The sequence below is a fragment of the Crinia signifera genome, chromosome 5 (assembly GCF_055691185.1).
Source record: "Crinia signifera chromosome 5, ASM5569118v1, whole genome shotgun sequence".
NCBI lineage: Eukaryota > Metazoa > Chordata > Amphibia > Anura > Myobatrachidae > Crinia > Crinia signifera.
In genome coordinates this window covers 191,669,180-191,691,006 of record NC_139221.1, presented here as the reverse complement: position 1 = coordinate 191,691,006, position 21,827 = coordinate 191,669,180, and the positions used below count along the sequence as shown (strand labels likewise).

General features: G+C 45.4%; 1 protein-coding gene across 2 annotated transcripts in view; it reads right to left on the bottom strand.

Moving 5' to 3' along the window:
- The window catches only part of RECK (reversion inducing cysteine rich protein with kazal motifs), a 531,495-nt gene that overhangs the window by 225,296 nt on the left and 284,372 nt on the right, over positions 1 to 21,827 (bottom strand). For both annotated transcript variants that reach the window (XM_083188355.1, XM_083188354.1), the window contains exon 11: positions 14,358 to 14,570. In XM_083188355.1, the coding sequence (XP_083044481.1) occupies positions 14,358 to 14,570 (213 nt within the window). The remainder of the gene's footprint in view (positions 1 to 14,357; positions 14,571 to 21,827) is intronic.

Below are 21,827 nucleotides of genomic sequence, written 5' to 3'. Positions count from 1 at the left end.
CTCATTCCCCAGGTCCCAGGTGTCTGGCCTCCACTGCAGCACCTGCTTCATGAACACTGGGGAAGAAGGCCAGCCAAGGAGACATCAGCCAGTCCCCTGCACAACCCTCGTGGCAGCAGCAGCCAGGACCGCAGGGATGTGAACCAGCAGCTGGGCAAGCTCCTGCACTACCTCAGGACCCTGCAGTACACCCACCAGCACAGTTGATGGTAAGAGACCGGACTGGCATTTTTTTGGGGGAAAGGGGGTGCATTACTAGTTTTAGCCCAGTCCTCTAGGTTTGCCCTGGTATAGCTCAGACACAGGAACCCTGTGGAACTACACATACCAGCAGGTAACTGTGCCCATACACTGCCTGCGACATCTCGCAGCAGTGTACGGACACCCGACAGAGTGCGAGCCGCCGGGACCTTCCCAGCGGCAGGGACGCATGCGATCCGTTGTGATGGATCACATGCGTCCCTGCTTCCCGCCCGCCTCGCCGCCTGGAGGAACGGGTGGTCAGATGGCCTGCTGGTCCGACCACCTAGTCGGGTCCAATGCACATGGGACCGCACATCGGACCCGACGGCATGTCAGGGAGAGGCGATTTGGTCCAATTTAACGGCCCGATTGGACGCAATCGGCCAAAATCGGACCAAATTGCCTCGATGTATGGGGGCCTTAAGAGTACTGGGGAATTACGGTGGGTGGCATAATATGTACTGGGCATTATGGTGTATGGCATGTTGTGTACTGGGCATAACGGTGTGTGGCATAATACTTATTGGACATATCGGTGTGTGGCATTTTACGTAATTGGCATATCGATGTGTGGCATAATGCAGGGCCCTCCCTCTGTCGGTTTGTTTCTACCCATTTTGTTTTATCACTGTTGTTTCCAATTGTAAAGCGCAACGGAATATGCTGCGCTATATAAGAAGCTGAATATGAATAAATAATGGGCATTATGGTGTGTGTAATCCTGTTGCAGTGTATTCAACTGGCTCTAGCTGGCGCAGTATGTATTTTCTACTATAAATCTGTCTATCTTGCTTTATGTGAGTGCCCCCCGACCCACAATAGCCACAGTGAGAGGCACCCAAATCTGTATTTGCGTAAATCGGCCCTCAGCTCAGGGTATATGCCATGTGGGGTAGAGGAGGAGGCTTCTGTATGTGCCATGCTGGGGAGAAGGGTAGAGGAGGCTTTATTCCGTTGGGACCCAAAAAAGGTCAGGAAGGACCCCAATTTTTGTAAGTGAGGGGTCCCAGGGACCCACTATTTTTGGGTGGTTTCGCGATCACTGGGCATTACGGTGTGTACTATAATATATACTGGGCATTACGGTGTGTGCTATAATATATACTGGGCATATCGGTGTGTGCTATAATGTGTACTGGGCATCACGGTGTGTGACATATGTATAATGGAGCATCACGGTGTGGGACATATGTATAATGGAGCATCACGGTGTGGGACATATGTATAATGGAGCATCACGGTGTGGGACATATGTATAATGGAGCATCACGGTGTGGGACATATGTATAATGGAGCATCACGGTGTGGTACATATGTATAATGGAGCATCACGGTGTGGCATATGTATAATGGAGCCTCACGGTGTGTGGCATATGTATAATGGAGCCTCACGGTGTGTGGCATATGTATAATGGGCATCACGGTGTGTGGCATATGTATAATGGGCCTCACGGTGTGTGGCATATGTATAATGGAGCATCACGGTGTGTGGCATATGTATAATGGAGCATCATGGTGTGTGGCATATGTATAATGGGCATCACGGTGTGTGTGGCATATGTATAATGGCCATCACGGTGTGGCATATGTATAATGGAGCCTCACATGGTGTGGCATATGTATAATGGAGCCTCACGTTGTGTGGCATATGTATAATGGGCATCACGGTGTGTGGAATATGTATAATGGGCATCACGGTGTGTGGCATATGTATAATGGGCATCATGGTGTGTGGCATATTTATAATGGGCATCATGGTGTGTGGCATATGTATAAAGGCCTTCATGTTGTGTGGCATATGTGTAATGAGCACCACGGTGTGTGGCATATATATAATGGGCATCACGGTGTGTGACCTATGTATAATGGACTCGTTATACATAGACCACACTGCGTGATGCCCATTATACATTTGCCACACACCGTGATGCTCAATATACATATGTGGCTCTCTCTGTGTCCCCGCTGTCACTCTCTCTGTCCCTTTGTCCTTGCTGTCCTTGAGTTTTGGCTCATACCGTGTGGCACAATGTGTTAAGGGCACTAGTATTAGATAGTATAAGGGGTCCTACTAGTGTGGTGTATAAGGGGTATGTAGTGTGGTACGCTACACTTAAAGACACAACCCTTTTTCAGTGGCCACACCCCCTTTCCCGGAGCGCGCGCGCCTTTGGCGCTCACATATACAGTATAAGGCCTTTGTTTTTCAGTACCCCTTCTTTCAAATTTCCACTTCGAGCACTGTGTATATATATATATATATATATAAATATACATATACGCCACCCTGCTTCCCCCTCCCTACCTGAATCCTCTGCAAACCCACATCCTATGCCACTCTGTGTCTCCCCTCTGTCACCCTACATCCTACGCCACCCTGCGTCCCCCCTCCCTGTATCCTCTAGCACCATGCAACCAACGCCACTCTGCGACTCCCCTCCCTGCATCCTCTGTCACTCTGTGTTCCCCCTCCTACACTGCATCCTGTGCCACCATGCCCCCTCACAATCTGCGTCCTATGCCACCCTGCATACTTCCTCCCTCCCTTCGTCCTCAGCCACCTTGCATCTCCCCTCCCAGCAAATCTACGCCACCCTGCGTCCCCCCTCCCATGCACCTATTCTGCAGCCTGAGGGGCTGGGGACATAGCCAGCAGCTCGGATAGCAACTAGCCCCCACAGCGGCGAAGATGAGGCGTGGCCTTGTTGAAATAGGCCACACCCCAATAATGCTACCACCACCCCCCCATTAGGGCTGATTCAAGATATTTCCCGGGCTGGTTTTAATTCCCAATCCGCCCCTGGCTGTGTATAATGTAATATGGGGAGGGCTGTGTATAATGTAATATGGGGAGGGCTGTGTATAATGTAATATGGGGAGGGCTGTGTATAATGTAATATGGGGTGGGCTGTGTATAATGTAATATGGGGTGGGCTGTGTATAATGTAATATAGGGGTGCTGTGTATAATGTAATATGGGGAGGACTGTGTATAATGTAATATGGGGTGGGCTGTGCATAATGTAATATGGGGTGGGCTGTGTATAATGTAATATGGGGGTGGGCTGTGTATAATGTAATATGGGGTTACATAGTTACATAGTAGGTAAGGCTGAAAAAAGACTTGCGTCCATCTAGTTCAACCTGGTATAGATATCCATTGCTGATTTGGTAGGTTCTGATATTTTACTAAATATTTCTTATTTGTACCCATGGATGTTTTTATCCAGTAAATGCTTGTCCAACTTTGCCTTGAACGCATTTAATGAGCCAGCTGTTACCACCTCTCTGGGAAGAGAGTTCCAGAGTTTGACAGTTCTGACCGTAAAGTAATTCTTTCTACTAGCTGAATGAAATCTTTTTTCTTCTAATCTATACCCATGCCCTCGTGTCCTAGATTCCTTTCTAGTAGAAAAGAGGGTGTGTGACAGTTCCTTATATTGGTCCTTGATATACTTGTACATGTTGAGCATGTCCCCCCTTAAACGTCTCTTTTCCAATGTAAATAGTCCCAAATTGCTTAATCTCTTCCCGTAGCTTAAATTCTCCATTCCCCTAATAAACTTTGTTGCTCGCCTTTGGATTTTTTCTAATTCTATGATATCCTTTTTATAGTGTGGGGCCCAGAATTGCACTCCGTACTCGAGGTAAGGTCTCACCAATGCTTTATACAGTGGCATAATTACCCTTGAGTCTCTAGTTTCCATTCCCCTCTTAATACATGCCAGAATTTTGTTGGCCTTTTTGTAGCTACATTACAATGGGTACTACATCCCAGTTTGCTGTCTATTTGGACTCCTAGATCCTTTTCAAGTATGGAATTACCCAGTTCCTCTCCGCTAAGGTTGTAACTTGCACACTGGTTGTGTCTCCCAAGGTGCATAACCTTACATTTATCTACATTGAACCTCATCTTCCATTTTTTTGCCCACTCATCTAGAATTGCAAGATCATTTTGAAGCATGGTGACATCTTCTGATGATTTGATGACTTTGCTAAGTTTTGTATCGTCCGCAAAGATGGATACATTGCTGAGTAACCCTATCCCAATATCGTTAATAAAAATGTTAAACAGAATGGGCCCCAAAACCGAACCCTGGGGCACTCCACTTAGTACCAGTATCGTATCTGATACGGCACCATTCACAACCACTCTTTGTTCTCTATTACATAGCCAATTCCCTACCCATCTGCAGATATTTTCACCCAATCCTAGGTTCTCCATTTTATTAATCAATCTCTTGTGTGGGACAGTATCAAATGCTTTAGCGAAATCTAGGAAAATCACATCAACAGCATTTCCATTATCGAGGTTTTTGCTAACCTCTTCATAGAACCCTAGTAGATTAGTTTGGCATGAACGATTTTTCACGAACCCATGTTGGTTAGTACTGAGTAGTAGCTAAATATTCCTGGATACCATACCTTAAAAATCCTTCAAATACTTTACCCACAATTGATGTTAACCTAACGGGTCTGTAATTAGCGGGATCTTCCTTTTTTCCTTTTTTGAATATTGGCACTACCTCTGCTATTCTCCAATCTTTTGGTACTATACCTGACGATAGTGACTTGCTAAAGATATAATGTAGGGGGGTAGCTAGTTCATCCCTTAATTCCATTAATACCCTCGGATGAATCCCATCTGGCCCTGGTGATTTATTTGTTTTGAGTTTGCTTAGCCTCTGTACTATTTCCTTTGGCGTGAAATCCACAATGAGATCTGGCTTATTTGTCCCGTTTGTGGTAAATGTTCATTCCACAGTCTGCTCTCCCTTAGTAAATACTGATGAGAAGAACTCATTTAACAGTTTTGCTTTTCCCTTGTTCTCAGTAACACTTTTTCCACTAGTATCAGTTAGTGGGCCTACGTTTTCCTTAATCAAACGTTTACTATTTATGTATTTAAAAAACTTCTTTGGGTTGGTTTTGCTTTCAGTGGCTATGCGCTCTTCATATAATCTTTTAGCTGCTTTGATTACCCCTTTACAAGTTTTGTTTGATTCTTTGTATTTTGCGAACGCCTCCTCATTCAAGTTATTTTTATAGAATTTAAATGCTCTTGTTTTATTGTTGATAGCTGACCTTACTTTTTTGTCCAACCATGGTGGCTTTTTTTTATTGAATTTACCTTTATTTACTTTAGGAATGTATTCAATAGTTGGTGAATCAAGCTCCTTATTAAGATTATCCCACATTTCCTCTACATTTTTCCCCTCCATAACCGTTTCCCACCCAATTCCTGTTAGGGCTTCCCTGAATAATTCAAAGTTAGCTTTTCTGAAGTTTAGTATTTTTGCAGATCCTTTTTTATGTAATTTACTGAAGTTGATTTCCAGTGAAACCATATTGTGATCACTGTTCCCTAATTGTTCAATTACTTTTGTGTTTGAAACTAAGTCTGTGTTATTTGTTAATACTAAGTCCAAGAGTGCCTCATCACGAGTTGGAGTTTCTACCGTTTGTGTAATAAACTGGTCTTTAATAAGAACCCATTGCTTCTTGCTCATTTACCAGTTTCGTTTTCCCAATCAATGTTGGGTAAATTAAAATCCCCCATAATTAATACCGGACCCTGATTTAATGATTGTTTGATTTGGTTTAAAAGAAGAGACTCTTCCCTTTCGTTTATATGTGGTGGTCTTTAGCATACCCCTATTATAATTTTTTTTTTTATTATTATTATTGTCGGTTATCTCTGCCCACACTGTCTCCGAGTTGTCTTCTTCTAGGTCTGTGCTCATATTTTTCTCACATGATGTTAAGTTGTTATTTACATATAGGCACACACCCCCACCCCTTCTATTTCCCCTGTCTTTCCTGTAGAGTGTATATCCCTCCATGTTTAATGCCCAGTCATGCGACTCATTACACCATGTTTCTGGAATACCAATGATGTCGTAGTCGTCTCTACTGTTCACCGTTTCTAGCTCCCCGATTTTACTCACTAAGCTTCTTGCATTAGCCAGTAAGCATTTTAATTTATGTTTATTTTTAGATATGGCTCTAATATTGTGATTAGTTTCACCCCAGGACTCATTTGAATTCTTTACTAGCTTCCTCTTTCCCCTCTCCCCTTCAGTAGACTCTCTACAGCCCTCCCCACCATGCACACTGCCTGCCCTATTTATAGTTCTGGGAATTCTTCCTCTGTCCTTCCCTCCTTGCCGTATACTAAGATCATCTGTACCTAAGAACTGTAATGGGGTAACGTGACTGTTACAACATAACATTTTATTACATGACATTCCTGATGCACCATGAGTGTTACCCCTGATTATACCCTTGTTATGTCCCAGGACTTTGTCTCTGTCTCTGTCCCCCCCCCCCCATCTCCTTCCCCCATATGATTCCTGATCCCAGTCCGGCTTCTGTCCCTGATGGTCCCATTATGTCTTGCTGCCCCCACCCCCCCGTCGCCTAGTTTAAAATCTCCTCCAACCCTCTAACCATCCTTCCCCCCAGCACTGCAGCCCCCTCCTCATTCAGGTGCAATCCATCACGGCAAAAAAGATGGCACCTGACGAGAAGTCCACCCAGTCCTCGCCTTTAATTTCTTACCTAGTTCCCTATACTCTTTCTTGAGGACATCCCACCTACCATTGACTTTGTTGTTGGTGCCGATGTGCACCAAGACCGCCGGGTTGCTCCCAGCCCCTCCCAACAATCTGTCGACTCGGTCCGCGATGTGCCGTACCCGAGCACCCGGGAGGCAACAGACCGTGCGGCGATCGCGGGTGGGCTGTGTATAATGTAATATGGGGTGGGCTGTGTATAATGTAATATGGGGTGGGCTGTGTATAATGTAATATGGGGTGGGCTGTGTATAATGTAATATGGGTGGGCTGTGTATAATGTAATATAGGGGTGCTGTGTATAATGTAATATGGAATGGGCTGTGTATAATGTAATATGGGGTGGGCTGTGTATAATGTAATATAGGAGGGCTCTGTATAATGTAATATGGGGTGGGCTGTGTATAATGTAATCTAGGAGAGCTCTGTATAATGTAATATGGGGTGGGCTGTGTATAATGTAATATTGGGTGGGCTGTGTATAATGTAATATGGGGTGGGCTGTGTATAATATAATATGGGGTGGGCTGTGTATAATGTAATATATGGAGGGCTGTGTATAATGTGATATGGGGAGGGCTGTGTACATTGGGCCAGATTCAGATCTGTTGATCAGTTTAGTCTCCGCCCCGCTCCAGTAAAATCCCGCCTTGCAAATCAATGTGCCCCCTGTGTGACTAAATTTGTAAGGCTGCACATCCGTTTGCACCCGACCGGATATTTACAAATCCCATCAGATGCTGCTCGCCATCGAATTATATTTATACTGGGCACCAGTGATCGCAGCCGCCACGTAGCCCAGGACTTACTCGAGCTGTGATGAAAACAGGCATACTGTATCTGGCCTGGATGTCACACACCCTCCCCTAACAGACATACTGTATCCGGCCTGGATGTCACACACCCTCCCCTAACAGGTATACTGTATCCGGCCTGGATGTCACACACCCTCCACTACCCGGCTTTGGCACGCCTAGCGTTTTCCCTGTCACTCCCAGTGTTTTCTCAGGGACAGCCAGTGTTTTTCTTGGACTCCCAAAAAATGGTCGTTGTACACCCCCACATGCCCACTCAATGACAATTACCTTACGAATGGCAGCCAACAAAAATAATGGCAGGATTTTATTGCAGCATGGCCTCGTGCATGCATACTGCAAACCATACGCATATGCAGTTCATTGATAATCATCCGCTATGCAAATTTGCAGCCATGCAAGCAGGTCTGAATTGGGCCTAAAAATATTTTGGCTTGGGGGAGCATCATTTATAGTTGGGCCAATGATACCTTGCCTGTCCGACACTAACTAGACAAAGGATATTCCTAACTATCTCTAAACAAAACACCAGGTTTTCCAGTCAATACTGGATGGCTCACTTGCATCAGAAAGCTTGTTCCTCTCACAGAGATTCTGCAGCCTCCCCAGGCTGTCTGCCCACACTGATCAGACTAGCAGCTCTATATGGCCCTTGCACAGCTGCAAGTGCTGATACTGTGCTATTAATCAGCTTTAACAAAAAAGAAACATTCTCATGGAGGTTTTCCTGTTTCTAAAAGGTGTAAGACAAGAACTTGGGACAAACATACCTGCCCTCAAACACTATTCCTGTGTTCTTGTCACGATATATACAGGTTGAGTATCCCTTATCCACAATGCTCGGGTCAGAAGAATTTTGGATAACGGCTTATTACTCCCCTCTTAATGAAATGCTTTGAGGATTGTTTCAGCACATATTAAAAATGAATTACCGGATGGCTTTGATAACAATCAAATTGCCTATGAACCAAAAAGGTCAACAGAAGATACTCTGCTGTCCATGATTCATTCCTCCCTTACTCATTTAGATAACCAAAACACTTATGTTAGATTGCTTTTTTTTTATTATAGTTCAGCTTTTAATACTATTCTCCCAAATACATTAATCATTAAATTAATTAAATTAAATTTAGCTGCTTTGTGTAATTGGATTTTGGATTTTTTAATTAATAGACCCCAACAGATCAAATTAGGGGGTCTGATGTTGTCAGTAACAGGATTAGTATGGGTACTACTCACGGATGTGTTTTAAGCCCTCTCTAAATGTCATTATTTACATGTTATTCGCAGACAGATGCTAATCAGACTATTACATTTGCGGATGACACTACTGTGGTGGGCCTTATTTCAGAAAGAAAGGTGAGAAGAAAGCTTACCAAGAGGAGGTGGATAGGATAGTTAAATGGAGCGATCTAATAACCTAGTTTTAAATTTGGCCAAAACTGAGGAATTATTATTGATTTTAGATGGCAAAGTAACATAGAACTTTTGCCTTTAAATATTAATGAGCTGGTAGTGGAAAGAGTTACAGATTTTAAATTGTTAGGCATAACAATTTCAGATGACCTGACATGGTCTCCTAATATCACAGCCATAGCTAGGAAGGCACAACAATTGTTATTTTTCTAAGGTTCCCGAGGTCCACGGCAGCCAGCATATCCAATTGTATATTTTACATAGGATCTGCTGGACCCCCAAGCAGGCTTTACAGAATTGGAGGATCAGCACTGGACGTCCGTCCTAAATATTCCGTATCTGCTGGTGGTTTTTGGCATCTGCTGTGGCTTTATTCTGGAAGGTGGTAGTGAATACTATTTGTATTAGGGGGATTCAAATCTCTTGCTCTTGAACCCAAGTGCATGTGTTTTTGGATTGGATCTAAAGGATCTCTTTACCTGCACATCTTAGGGTATATGTTAATAATCTTCTCATAGCTCACACTTGGATGGGTGGTGACCAACCCTCACATGCGGCCTGTGGCCTTGGATGGTTGGTTAATACCATGCTATCACATGAGGTTTATGTTTGCCAAATCTAACTGCACTGGAAAATACGATAAGATTTGGGGCCTCTGGCAGAACTCCAGAATTTTCTTGATCCACCTGCTTATCCCAAACTGTATACTTGAATTTATGCTGATCAACCATGTGCCTTTTGGTAGTGCTGAACGCCATCTAAATACTAATAACTATGTATCCGTTTTCTATTTGATCCTGCTATACGTTGATGTAAATACTGGAAATGCATGTTTCTTTATTTTTCTTTGTGTTTTTGCGTGTTTTCAAATTTGAAAAATTCAATAAAATACACTTTAACAAAAATGTTTTTTTAAATTACATTGCTTTCTTTAAATTAATAGGTACTTGTTTCCAGGGCCGGACTTTCGGCACGGGCCTAGGGGCAGCACATATTATGGGAGGCAGGTAGCCAGGCTGCCTGTGAGTGTAGTAACTGACAGTGGCGTAACCCGTGTGGGTTTTATTACCAGGGTTGGAGCCACTGCCGGTTTTCTAGGAGGAAGGGGGCGGAGAAGCTGTCCGGAAGCTGCTGATGCACAAAAGAGAAAGTAGAAGACTCTGCAGCTGCTGTTGATGCCGGAGTTGCACTATAGCAGGGAAGAGGTCAGAGGAAAGGAGGAGGAGCTGCCGATGCCCGGAGCCGCACCATGGGGGGAGGGCAGATGGAACGAGGGGCCGGCCGCAGCTGCCGCTGACATAAGCTGCACCATGAGGAGTGGAGAGAAGAGCATCCACTGCTGCTGCTGCCCAGAGCTGCTCTGCAGTCACAGTAAGAGCCGCTGGAGCCAGCTGTAGCAGTCTAAGTGCCCGCTGCTGGTGAGCATCCATTTGTCAGACTGTACTCCCTGTCTATCTTTGCCCCCACCCTTCCCTCCATCTATACTGCCCCCATTTGTCTGTCAGTCTGTCCCCCAGTATGGCGTTCTGCCATCCATCTATGCCCCCCTGTCTGTGCCCACCAACCATCTGTCTTTTTATCTATGGTACTCTGTCCCCAGCCCCCCATCCATCCATTCACCTCACCCCCCCCCCCCCACCTAACTATCTTTCTGTCTATGGTGGTTTGCCCAATCTGTCCATTTGTCTATGCCCACCACCCATCCATCTTTCTATCTGCGGTACTCTACCCCTATTTGTTTAGGCTTCTCACCCATCAGTCTATTCCTGCCACCCGTGTATCTTTCTATCTATGGTGTTTTTCCCTGTCTATGCCCCCACCCATCTATCTTTCTATATATGGTGCTCTGCACCTATCTGTCTATGACCCCACCCATCCGTCTATGCCCACCACCCCTCTGTCTATGGTGCTCTGCCGAATCTGTCTATGCCCGCCACCCATCCATCTTTTTATCTACGATGCTCTACCCCATCTGTCTATGCCCTCTGCCCATTCTTCTGTACCAACCACCTGTCTGTCTTTCTGTATATGGTGCTCTCCCCCCATCTATCTATCTATGTCCCTCGATCCATCTATGTCCACCACCCATCTGTGTTTCTATCTAAGTTGCTCTGTCCCATCAGTCTATGGCCCTGTTTGTCCATATATGTCCCCCATCCTTCTAACTATGGTATTCTGTCCCCATCTGTTTGTCTTTGATCTCTCTGTGCATCTATCAGTCTGTACTCCATATGGGGGCGGCCAAAAATATTGTGCCTAGGGGCGGCCTGACCTCTAAATCCAGCCCTGCTTGTTTACTAGCAGGGCGCCCACTATGTAAATAGCTTAGTGTGCTATTTAGCGTAGGGAAATTGCATTGCATCGCACGGTAAAAACGTACCATGCGATGTGATACAATTTTCCATAGTAATTTATTCACTGCTCTCTGCCAGTCAATAAATTACATACATCGTACCCGATATAAAACCGGATTTGATAGTATACGATTTTGTGCTTTTTGTATGCGATACGACGACTATCATTAAAATGACATAAAATGTCATTTTGTGTTACTATAAGTTTACAGGGTATTTGTACATTAAAAATGACATATATTGTCATTTTGTACTGTGATTTTTAAGCCCACCACTCCACACCCACAATATCCACGCTACCCCTAAGCATACAGCCACCACCCCGAAGCGTGGCGAGTGACCTTTTTATATCCCCACTATCCACGTCGGCATGGAGTTGATTTTATATAGTGTGGCAAGCGCAGTGAGCCACCAAGCACGAAACGTGGCGAGCCCCGCGGATTACTTTACATGCATTCCTCGTCCGCTCGCCAAACTTCGGGCTCGGTGGCTCACTGCGCTCGCCACACTATATAGAATCGACTCCATGCCGACGTGGATAGTGGGGGTATGAAAAGTTCGGAGGATGCGTTCCGCCACGCTTCGGGGTGGCGTGGATAGTGGTGGTGTTTTATAAACACATTTACCCCTGCAAAATCATGCAACTGACACAGTAAGGACGACATGTCTTGAATAAGAATAATAATTTAGTTAAATAAGTAAGAAATCAATGAAATAACACGTAATACAAACAAATCATTAAAAACATAAAAGATTAATTAATAAGATGTCCTCATAATCAAATAATTGTCCTTTGGTAACAGTGTCAAGGATACGGGTGAAAGGGTCATCCCCACCCAAAGTTTTATGCCACATGAATTCCTCCAGGTAAGACTGTAACATGTGCCTGGTGGTGCCCCAATGACGTTTATTGCACCATTTACACGCGCCCCACATCCTTTCGATGTTTTGCGTATGGACCCCCGTTGATGGGTCTATAAAATTGTACCTGTGGTTGACCTGGGCGTGGTCGTATCCAGCCAATTGCAGCTGCTGTGTGCTGTACACCCTCCAACAGTCTGTGTATATTGTCGTCCCAGGCTCCACATTGTCGATGATGGCCGACATTAATGTGCTGGCATCACGGGTGGCCACCTTCGTCAGGAAACACTGCCCTGTTTCCCGGCAGATTCCCTCAAATACCCTCTGCTGGGGTAACATGCGGCCTACATTCGATTGCCTCCTGACGAATAAGGTCTCGTCCACCTCCACTATCCGGTCTGGACCACCGATATGGCGCTGCGGCTGCGCCAGTAGATGCAACAGGCAGGCCTCCCGCATACACTTGTTGTAGAGTTCTGTACTCTTATTTGACATATCCAGTTGCTGCTGGCAGTACTCCACCAAGGTCATCTCCTGAGCCCAGGAGTAGATGAACCTCACCAATGTGAGGAAGGGTAAGCGGCACCCAGGGAAAAAGAGTGCCGCTAGAAGGCTTGCCTTTAGCCGACACGCCTTCACATGGCACCGCCACATACCTTCCATGAGGCTCAGCCACATATTATGCCCATTGGCACAATTCGCCGCCACCGGCAAAAGATGATGACACTGAAAGAATTCTATTGCCTCAACCTCCGTCACCGGCAAAGAAAACAGATTCAGCGCAGATGCCATTTCAGCCGAAATAAGCAAATCACCAGTCGAAATAACCAAAATACCAGGAAGAAATCACTAGCTCACAAATGCACGTCCTCTCCTCTCACAAAATCACCTCACAAGGATTTCTGTGAGGATGTGACAGGGGGCGGGATTACAAGTGAGCCAGAGAGCGGGAGACAGTGAGCGGGAACGGGAGTGACTGAAATTGCATCGCATGCATCGCATGTCACTATATAGCGGCATGCGATGCGATTTCACTAGCTTAGCGTACATAGAAAATCTGGGTGCCGTGTTAGGAAACAAGTACCAATTAATATATGTGGTCTGCTCTGCATGGCTTTTTGTTACGTTTTGGATTTATTTAGGATAAGGCATAATGGAATACATATTAGTCTATTATCATTTTCTTTTATTGGTATCTAACAGGACACACCCTGGGATAAGAGCCCTTTTGTACTTTGCGAAACATTTACAACAAACATTCAGAGATGCTCCCTCTACACAATATGCTCCCCAGCACAAAACCTAATACCATGGCTAAATACATGCTACACCTATATGCCCCTCCCTGCACATCAACATGCTCCTCTACACACTGACATGACCCATTGCACAAAAACAACTCACCCCACACACCAACATGGCCCTCTGATCATCAACATGCCCCACTAATCAACAGCATGACACCCTGCATACCAATATGCCCCCAGCCAACCATCATGCCCTTTTACACAAACAAATACTCTCCAGGTATGTCAACATGCCCACTCTGCACACCAACATATTCCCTCAGGGTACTAATATGCTCTTGCATGAATACGCCTCCCAGTACACATACATACCCCCTATACACCAATACTCCCTCCTCAGTAGGTTAGTCTCCACATTACACTTGTAGCTACATATATCAAAGGGCAGACTAGATGAGCCAAGTTGTTCTTATCTGCCTTCAAATTCTATATTTCTATGTTACTTATTGCTGTAGTGTTGTCTACCACATTGGTCATGGAAGAACAGCAGTCTATATGCAGTGTGTTCCATGTGACAGCAGCAGTGCAAATAGCGCCCCTATGAGCCCTGAACATGAACTCTGCCCCTGCCTACTAGTACTAATAGCAGGCACATGCTCATACTGTAGGTCTATACAGCACATGGTTTGCTTTTCAGGTAGATAAAGAAGGATGCAAGAGGTAGGCAGGCAAGTAGGAGGAATATAGTAGTATAGAAAATGGTTGTTGAACTGCATGACTGAATTTGTAAGAGCTAAATATGAAAACCCTGCATAAAAAAACATGCAGATAGAGCAGTTCCCCTTACTTGCAGATGATGCTTCCTCTCGATTTACTATGACACGGTTTAATCTGGAGCGAGCAAGCGATTGCCTTCCACATTTCTGGATGACATTTTCTAATATCTAGAACAGGAATTTTCATGAAAGGCATCTTGATGCTTCCTTTCTCCCACAGCTTCATGTCATTCATTGCTCCCTGGTCAGACTGGGCATTGCAGCTTCGGAACAATTCAGTTGGTCTATAATAAACAATAAAAAATTAAACTAGTTTCAGCACAGATATATTCTTATTTAGTATGCTTTATTTTTTAGCATTTATTTAATCAATTTGATGTTGCCTAGCAGTTTGCAACGCCTGTATTTGCTTGGTTGGATAACATACTGTATGTAGCATACATGCTAGATCCGCTTGCAAAACTGACTTGCTTTTAATTTAGCATCAGCCCCTTGATGTGCAATCATGCTGGAGATTGGCATCATCATTGTCACTTGACTGAAGATAGGCTCTTTGTAAAAAATCTTTTAACAAAATGTACATTCTTTCCTTATACAGTATGTATATAGAAAAAATATTTTTAAAAATGCTTTAAATATCACTTTATTTCAATTTGTTTTAAATCTCACTTAAAAAAAATGGTAAAACATTCCTACCGACATTGTCCCAGGCCAATATACATAAATAGGATGTACTGTATGTGTATGTGTGTACGTATGTTCCAGCATAACTCTGGAATAAATATGTAGGGGTTTACAAAGGGCTCACTTTGGCCCTTATTCTGGTTGGTGCGGTCGAGCCGCATATGCGGCTCCGACCGCACCAGACGAATCCCCGCCCACCCTACGGTTCGCCACGGCCGTCCGTACACGGACGGCTGGCGAACCGCATAAAAATGGTGGAGGCTACGCCTCCACCATGGTGGGAGCTGCCCCCTGCATTCGATGGTCGTCGACCATCGAAGGCAGGTCCGCACGCCGCGGCAGCTCCCGCAAGCTGAGACCACACGGACAATCGTCCGTGTGGTAGCTTGTATGGGGGCTGAAAGCTGACATCCGGCGACGTCAGCTTTCCGCCCCCATGAGTTGCGTCATGGCCTCATTACCATGCGTACGCCCCGCGTTTGCATGGGAACGCCCATGAAACGCGGGGCGTACACATAGGGAAATGAGGGCATGATGCCTCTCACGCCCCTATACGCCCCCTTTGCGGCGGACGAAATCCGTCTGCGGCGAAGGGGGCTGCACATGCGCAGATTCACCTCTGCGCATGTGCAGAGTAAAAACATCGGCGGTACGGCCGCACGCGGGCCGTACCGATCCGATCAGAATAAGGGCCTTTATTGTATGCATGCAAAAGTTGGTTGTAATCAACATGTCATGAGGCCACAATAAATAATATGGAGGTAATTAGGACCTATTCGCTCTTGTGCTTACACAGACTCGCCACTCATTTGCGAAAGGACACGTGCACGCAAGGCCGGCTCCACCATTAGGCAGCTTTAGGCAGCTGCCTAGGGTGCTGGGATCTGAGGGGGCACCACCAAGTCTGATTATCAAAAGTATGTCAGTATTATCAAGTATGTCTATGAGGATACTTGTACTTAATGCAGGTGGCTGCTGTGGAACTTCTGAGACCTCACCTCCATACTTTCCCTTGCATAATTTCCTACTTTGATGCCTTCTCCTCCCTGTACTCTGTTGTGGGTGCACAGGGAGACCTCTAGGGAAAGCAGTGACCTTGCTCACCTTCTCCGGGGGCTGGGAGGAACACCCGATATTTGGGAGCCTCCCTGCCTTTCCGGAATGTTAGGCAAGTATGCCTTAAGGGATTGGAAAGTGGATATTGGTGGCAGTATGGGGGGGGGGGGAAGCAGTAGGTTGAAGTTTTGCCTATGGTGCTGAGAAGCCCGGCCCTGCGTGCACGCCCATTTCATAGCTTAACTAAGCCATCATAACGTTGCACAAAAGGGGAGTGCACTAAACACCATCGCCCACATACACATCCTTGTGCACCTATACAAATGTGCACCGAAGCGCATGCCTATGCGTATGCAATGGTGCACATGCTTCGCATGGCTGCACAATTTAGCGCATGGCAGGGAACAAGTGAAATTACTAAAGGCACAACACACGTTTCATTATCCAATGGACACATCAAACACAATCATTATTGGTGTCTATCCCTGGATGCCATGCATATTGATGAAGCAGCAGGCGGGGTTACCCGGTTATTTATTATTTGATATTTCCTGCTCTGTTCAGTGGAAATTACCCAATAGTCTGTGGGCTCCATTTTGGGGTGCTGGGTCTGGAATATGTTTCCCTGACCATGCTGCAGGGAATGTTTTGGGTGGTGTTTTTTTCACAACTGAAGTCCATAAAGAAGTTTTCTTTTTATTATAAAAAAAGTATTTTATTTCAGTAGATAAAAGGTTCAGTGCAGCTACAGTATTTCGATATACATTCAAGATATACAGTAAGTACTGCATCACCCTATTTACATATACATCTAGTCACATATATACACCTCATAAATACAATACTAATATCAACACTAATTGAAGACTCCTATATCTTCCTCCTCATCTGAGGAGGAAGATGCTGTATAGGAGCCGAACTAAGTAGAATTACATCTGACATCTAACAAAATGCTGAAAGAAGGAGGATCGCAGAGGCAGCAGTAACGCCACCCCCACTAAGAGCATCAAGAACAACTGCACCAACAGCAGCAGAGCAAAACTAGAACTCTGTGGGCCCTATAGCAAAATCTTGAAAGGACCCCCACCCGCCAGCAGTCCCCATAGTAGTTGCATCCCCTGTTACTCCACTTAGTTTACAAATGTACCATACAGTATATGCAGTGCAGCAGACTCATGTACTATGTAATGCATGGGATGTGTTTTAAGAAAAATTTTACTGCAAGTGTTACGTAATATGCAATATTTTAATGCTATCCTGCTGGGACAACACCACTGACACTATCCAGCTGGGAGGACCCCACTGACAGCAACCAGCTGGGAAGACCCCTTTGACAGCAACCAGCTAGGTGGACCCCACTGACAGCAACCAGCTGGGAGGCTTTCACTGAGCCATTACTATAGAGGAGAACATTCACAGTGCCCTATACACAGGGGCGGATTGGCCGGGCCATTTCCTGGTGGGCCGGCCTATAAATCATTACAATCGGGCCAGCCACTCTCCCCACTGGCTGCGCCGTGGACTGCAATCTCAGCGTTTATCCCATATCCAAAATGGCGGCGGGAGGGCTGCTGCGCATGTGTGGCCACAGCAGCTCCTCCCATGGTCCTTTGAGGAGCTCGTGAATGACGACGACTCATGGCTCCGCCCTCTGATCCCCATACACAGAGACTAGTAGATCCTGTCCGACTCCCAGCTGCTAGTGCGCTGCTGCTGTGTGACCTGACCAGCGACTCAGCAGTGTAAGCAAAGCAGGGAGTGGAGAATCGCTCTTCCCGCTCTGCATCCTTGTTGGGCTACAGACTAAAGTGTTGCTGCCAGCAGCCGCTGCTGCATGGCATGTGTTGTGTGACACTTCCTTCTCTTCTCACTGCTGCTCCCTCTTCCCTCCCCTGTGAGTACATAGAGCAGTCTCTGCTCTGCAGCACAGCTCCCCCCCCCCCGCCATAGCAGCAGCCCGGCAGCAAATCCTCCTAATGCTCTGCTGCTGAGCATGAAAGGTGCACAGGTGCACTCACTGGAGGAGCCAGAAGGCATGGGCAGAGGAGCCAGCCCTACAGCCAGCCACACCAGCACAGTCAGGTATGTGCTGTGTGCTGTGGAGGGGTGTTAATATATGCTGGGATGGTGGGGGGTTAGTATCATATTAGAAACAGTGTTTATGGTTAGTCCCAGCCTGCCACCCTCATGGATCACTAAGAAATGTGTGCACACTGGGTTTTCTGTTACTGCAGCTGTAGTTCAGTGTGTGCAGGGAGTGGGGTGCAGTGTAGCGGTGGTAGCATATTGTATATAAGGTAGAGTAACAGCTGTAGTGCAGTGTGTGTGGGGAGTGGGGTGCAGTGCATAGGCGCCGATTCTGTGGGTGCTCAAGGGCTTGAGCACCCACGGAAATTCATGAGCACCCACTGGCGGCTGCCCCCCGAATCCCGCTGGCCGCTGCAGCACTGCAGAATCTGTAGTTGATAAAAAAAAAATCATACCTGCCGCGGCCGCCCTACTATGATACACTTGCGTCCTACGTGGCGCTGACGCGCCTGGCTCCTTTGCCGACACCAACTTCCTGCTCCCTCTCCTATGCGCGCGTGATGCGTCAATCACACAGCGCGCCTGGCCTGCCACCTGCTGCAGCCTGCAAGGAGGTCTGGAGGGAGCCCAGTCTGAAGGTGGCCGCAGGAGCTGAGCATTTTTCTTCCACTAGTAATCTCTAATCTGCTGCTAATCCAATTGAGATATGCCCATTATTAAAGATAAATCAAATAGGACGGTTAAATGCCGGTCCATATTTTTAGAGGAAGCAATTAATATAGAACAAATGGAGGGGACAACAGATGAGTACTATGACTTATTGAATCAAATGGAGAAGTTAGCCATAAAAGAATTAAAAGGATGATATGAATTTATAACCTTAGAGAAGTATTTGGAGGTAGTGAGAATTCCGAGAGTACATCGAATTATAAAAAAACCCACTATGGAACAAAATAATGAGGAATTTATGACCAACTGGAACAAAATTATTGATGATTGCTCATTTAAATTAATCAATCTTATCACTTGCGAACGTAAAAAAGAGTTGGGAAAACATGAAGATGACATAAAAGAACTGGAGTCCACATTATCCAAATTTGAGGATGATGAAGAATTTAAAAGAGATGTGTTAGATTGTTATGATCCGCCTCCAACGGATCGGTGTTATGTACTATTCACATTTTCTGTGTGTAGTTCATGTTCTCCCTGGGTTTATCTCAGCCTGGGTGTGTGTGTACTCGCTAGTGGCATCCAGTGGTCAGCCTGGGCCATTGCAGGTTACTTTCAGTACTGTGTGTTCTGGACTCAGGTGTCTTGATTAGGCTCCTAGCCTGCAGTGCACACCTTTAGGCTATGTGTAATCAGCACCACATTGTGCTCTCTATATAAACCCTCTGGTTGTTCAGTCCCATGCCGGTTATAGCTTGTACCTCAGGGTCTCAGGTGTTCCTGGTTCCCAGTCTTCCGTTATTCCTTGTTCCTGTTCCCAGTCATCCTGTATCCTGTCGTTGATTCCCAGCTGTGTCCTCCATCCAGTCTCTTGTCCTCCCGGTGTCCGTGTGTCGTCCTTTATCCGTCTCCCGGTCCCTGCAGCTCCTGTTGGTCTTTGTGGGATTCCTTCTCCAGCGTGGTGCTTCCTTCGGCTGGTTCCCTGCCTTGTCCGCAGCATCTCAGTTCCAGCTAAATTGATATCCCTCGGTTTCAGATAAGTTGGGAGGTTCCCCCTCTTTGTCTCCTTACTAATCATTTGCTTATTGTGTCAGCGTATAGTGTATTGTTACACCTGTCAGCAGTTCTTAGTGTGTCAGCATATTGTGTATTGTTACACCCGTCAGCAGTTCTTAGTGTGTCAGCATACTGTGTATGGTTACACCTGTTAAGCATTAGCACAGCGGGTTCCTGTTTAGAGTGCTATCCACTGGCACCCCTCTCCGCAGGGCAGGGTGGTCCTCGCCTCTTTGTTTGTAGATAGGTTTCCCCTTGTTCATCACTGGCCTTGGCGTGTGTGTTGTCCTTAACATAAGACCAGGTGGCATCGAGGTGGGAGCCTGACTAACGGGCTCCCACGAACGCGGCTATTATTGGTGAAGCCTAGCACCCCGCACACACACGTCAACTCCATCTGAGTACAACGGAGTCAGGTTGGCGAGGCTGCCCTGGTCCTGTCACTATCTCCTTCCAGCCAGTGTCACGTGGTGTCTCGCCAGACAGCGTGGCACAGGAGATCCTAACATAGATATGCAAGATAAAATGGATTCTTTAGAAACTGAAATAATCATTAGGAAACAAAAGAAAGTTTTACGGGACAAATTAGACTATGAGAATGGTAAAGTCCATAATTGGGCTTCATTTGAGAATACTAGAAACTCATCCATCCCTCGGGTACGCAAGTACCGTAGAGAAGATGATAATAATGATGACGTTTTCTAAAGGAAAAGTGGGTATTACCAACAAGGCCGAAGAGACTCATTCCGCATGAGGGACTCCTATCAAAGGAGAAACTCCTACCAGAAAAACAATAGAACGAGATCTTTCAGATCCCCCATGTACAGAGATACTGGGAGGCCATATAATAAAAGATACCACTCACCCAGAAGGACTTACTATCCAGAGACCTCAAATAGATTTGAAATTTTCAGATCACCTTCAGCAGGGCATGTTTTAGAGGAAGAGAGGAAAATAGTTTTCCCTCCTACACAGGGAAAAGAGTCCCTCCATACAAAAACCGGGTCCCCTATAGGAAGGAAGAGATACTGAGGCGAAGGGGAAAAAGAGGAGGTAGAAAACTCCCCAAGAAAGAAAAGAACAGCCCAATTCCAAAGGTATCCGATAACTCAGGGCTCATTAATCTTTCAAAGAAGGTCCTATCTAGATCACAAACAGAGATACTGAATAAGGGTTTAAAATTTGCGCCTGACCAGCATTCGGATAAATTCAACCTCTTCATAGACCTTAATAGATACATGAGACGCCTCACATTGGAAAGACACTTCTTAAAAAATCCCTACAATAATGAATCTACAATTAAACCACTAGTGGCCCCTCCATCAAAATTGTATCCGGTGGAATCCAAGGGAAGCCATCTGGACATATTTTTTGAGTTACTGAAAGAAGATTTTAAAGCTTTAAAAACACAACAAAAAATGTAGCAATCTTACCTCTCAGGAGAAGAGAGCACTTAAGGAATTAAAAAAGGATGATAGCCTTATAATAAAAATAGCTGACATGGGGGGGGGGGGGGGGCAGTCGTAGTACAAGACCACTCAGCTTATTTAAATGAAGCACACAAACTGATCGATGATCAGACTACGTATGCCAAATTAGATACCAACCCTTTAGAATCATATAAGGAAGAATTGCACATTTTACTGAATAAAGCCCATAAAGATGGTGTTATTTGGAAAAAAGAAATGGACTATATGTATGTTGATAAACCAAAGACCCCAATATTCTATCATATCCCGAAGGTCCTTAAAAATAGGGACCTCCCGCCAGGAAAACCCAAAGTGGCGGGGATTGGGTCAGTAACAGCCAACCTCATTACCTAGACCTAAGACTACAACCCTATGTAAAGTCACAAAGATCATTTCTTAAGGACTCCACACAGATGTTAAGAGATTTAGAAAATTTTAAGTGGGAGTCTACATATACACTAATAACCATTGATGTACAGGCATTATATACGTCTATCCCGCATTCTAAAGGTCTTGAGGCCATTGAACAAATACTTTTATGGGATGTGAACATAGGAGAAAAAGAGTGGACTTTCTTAC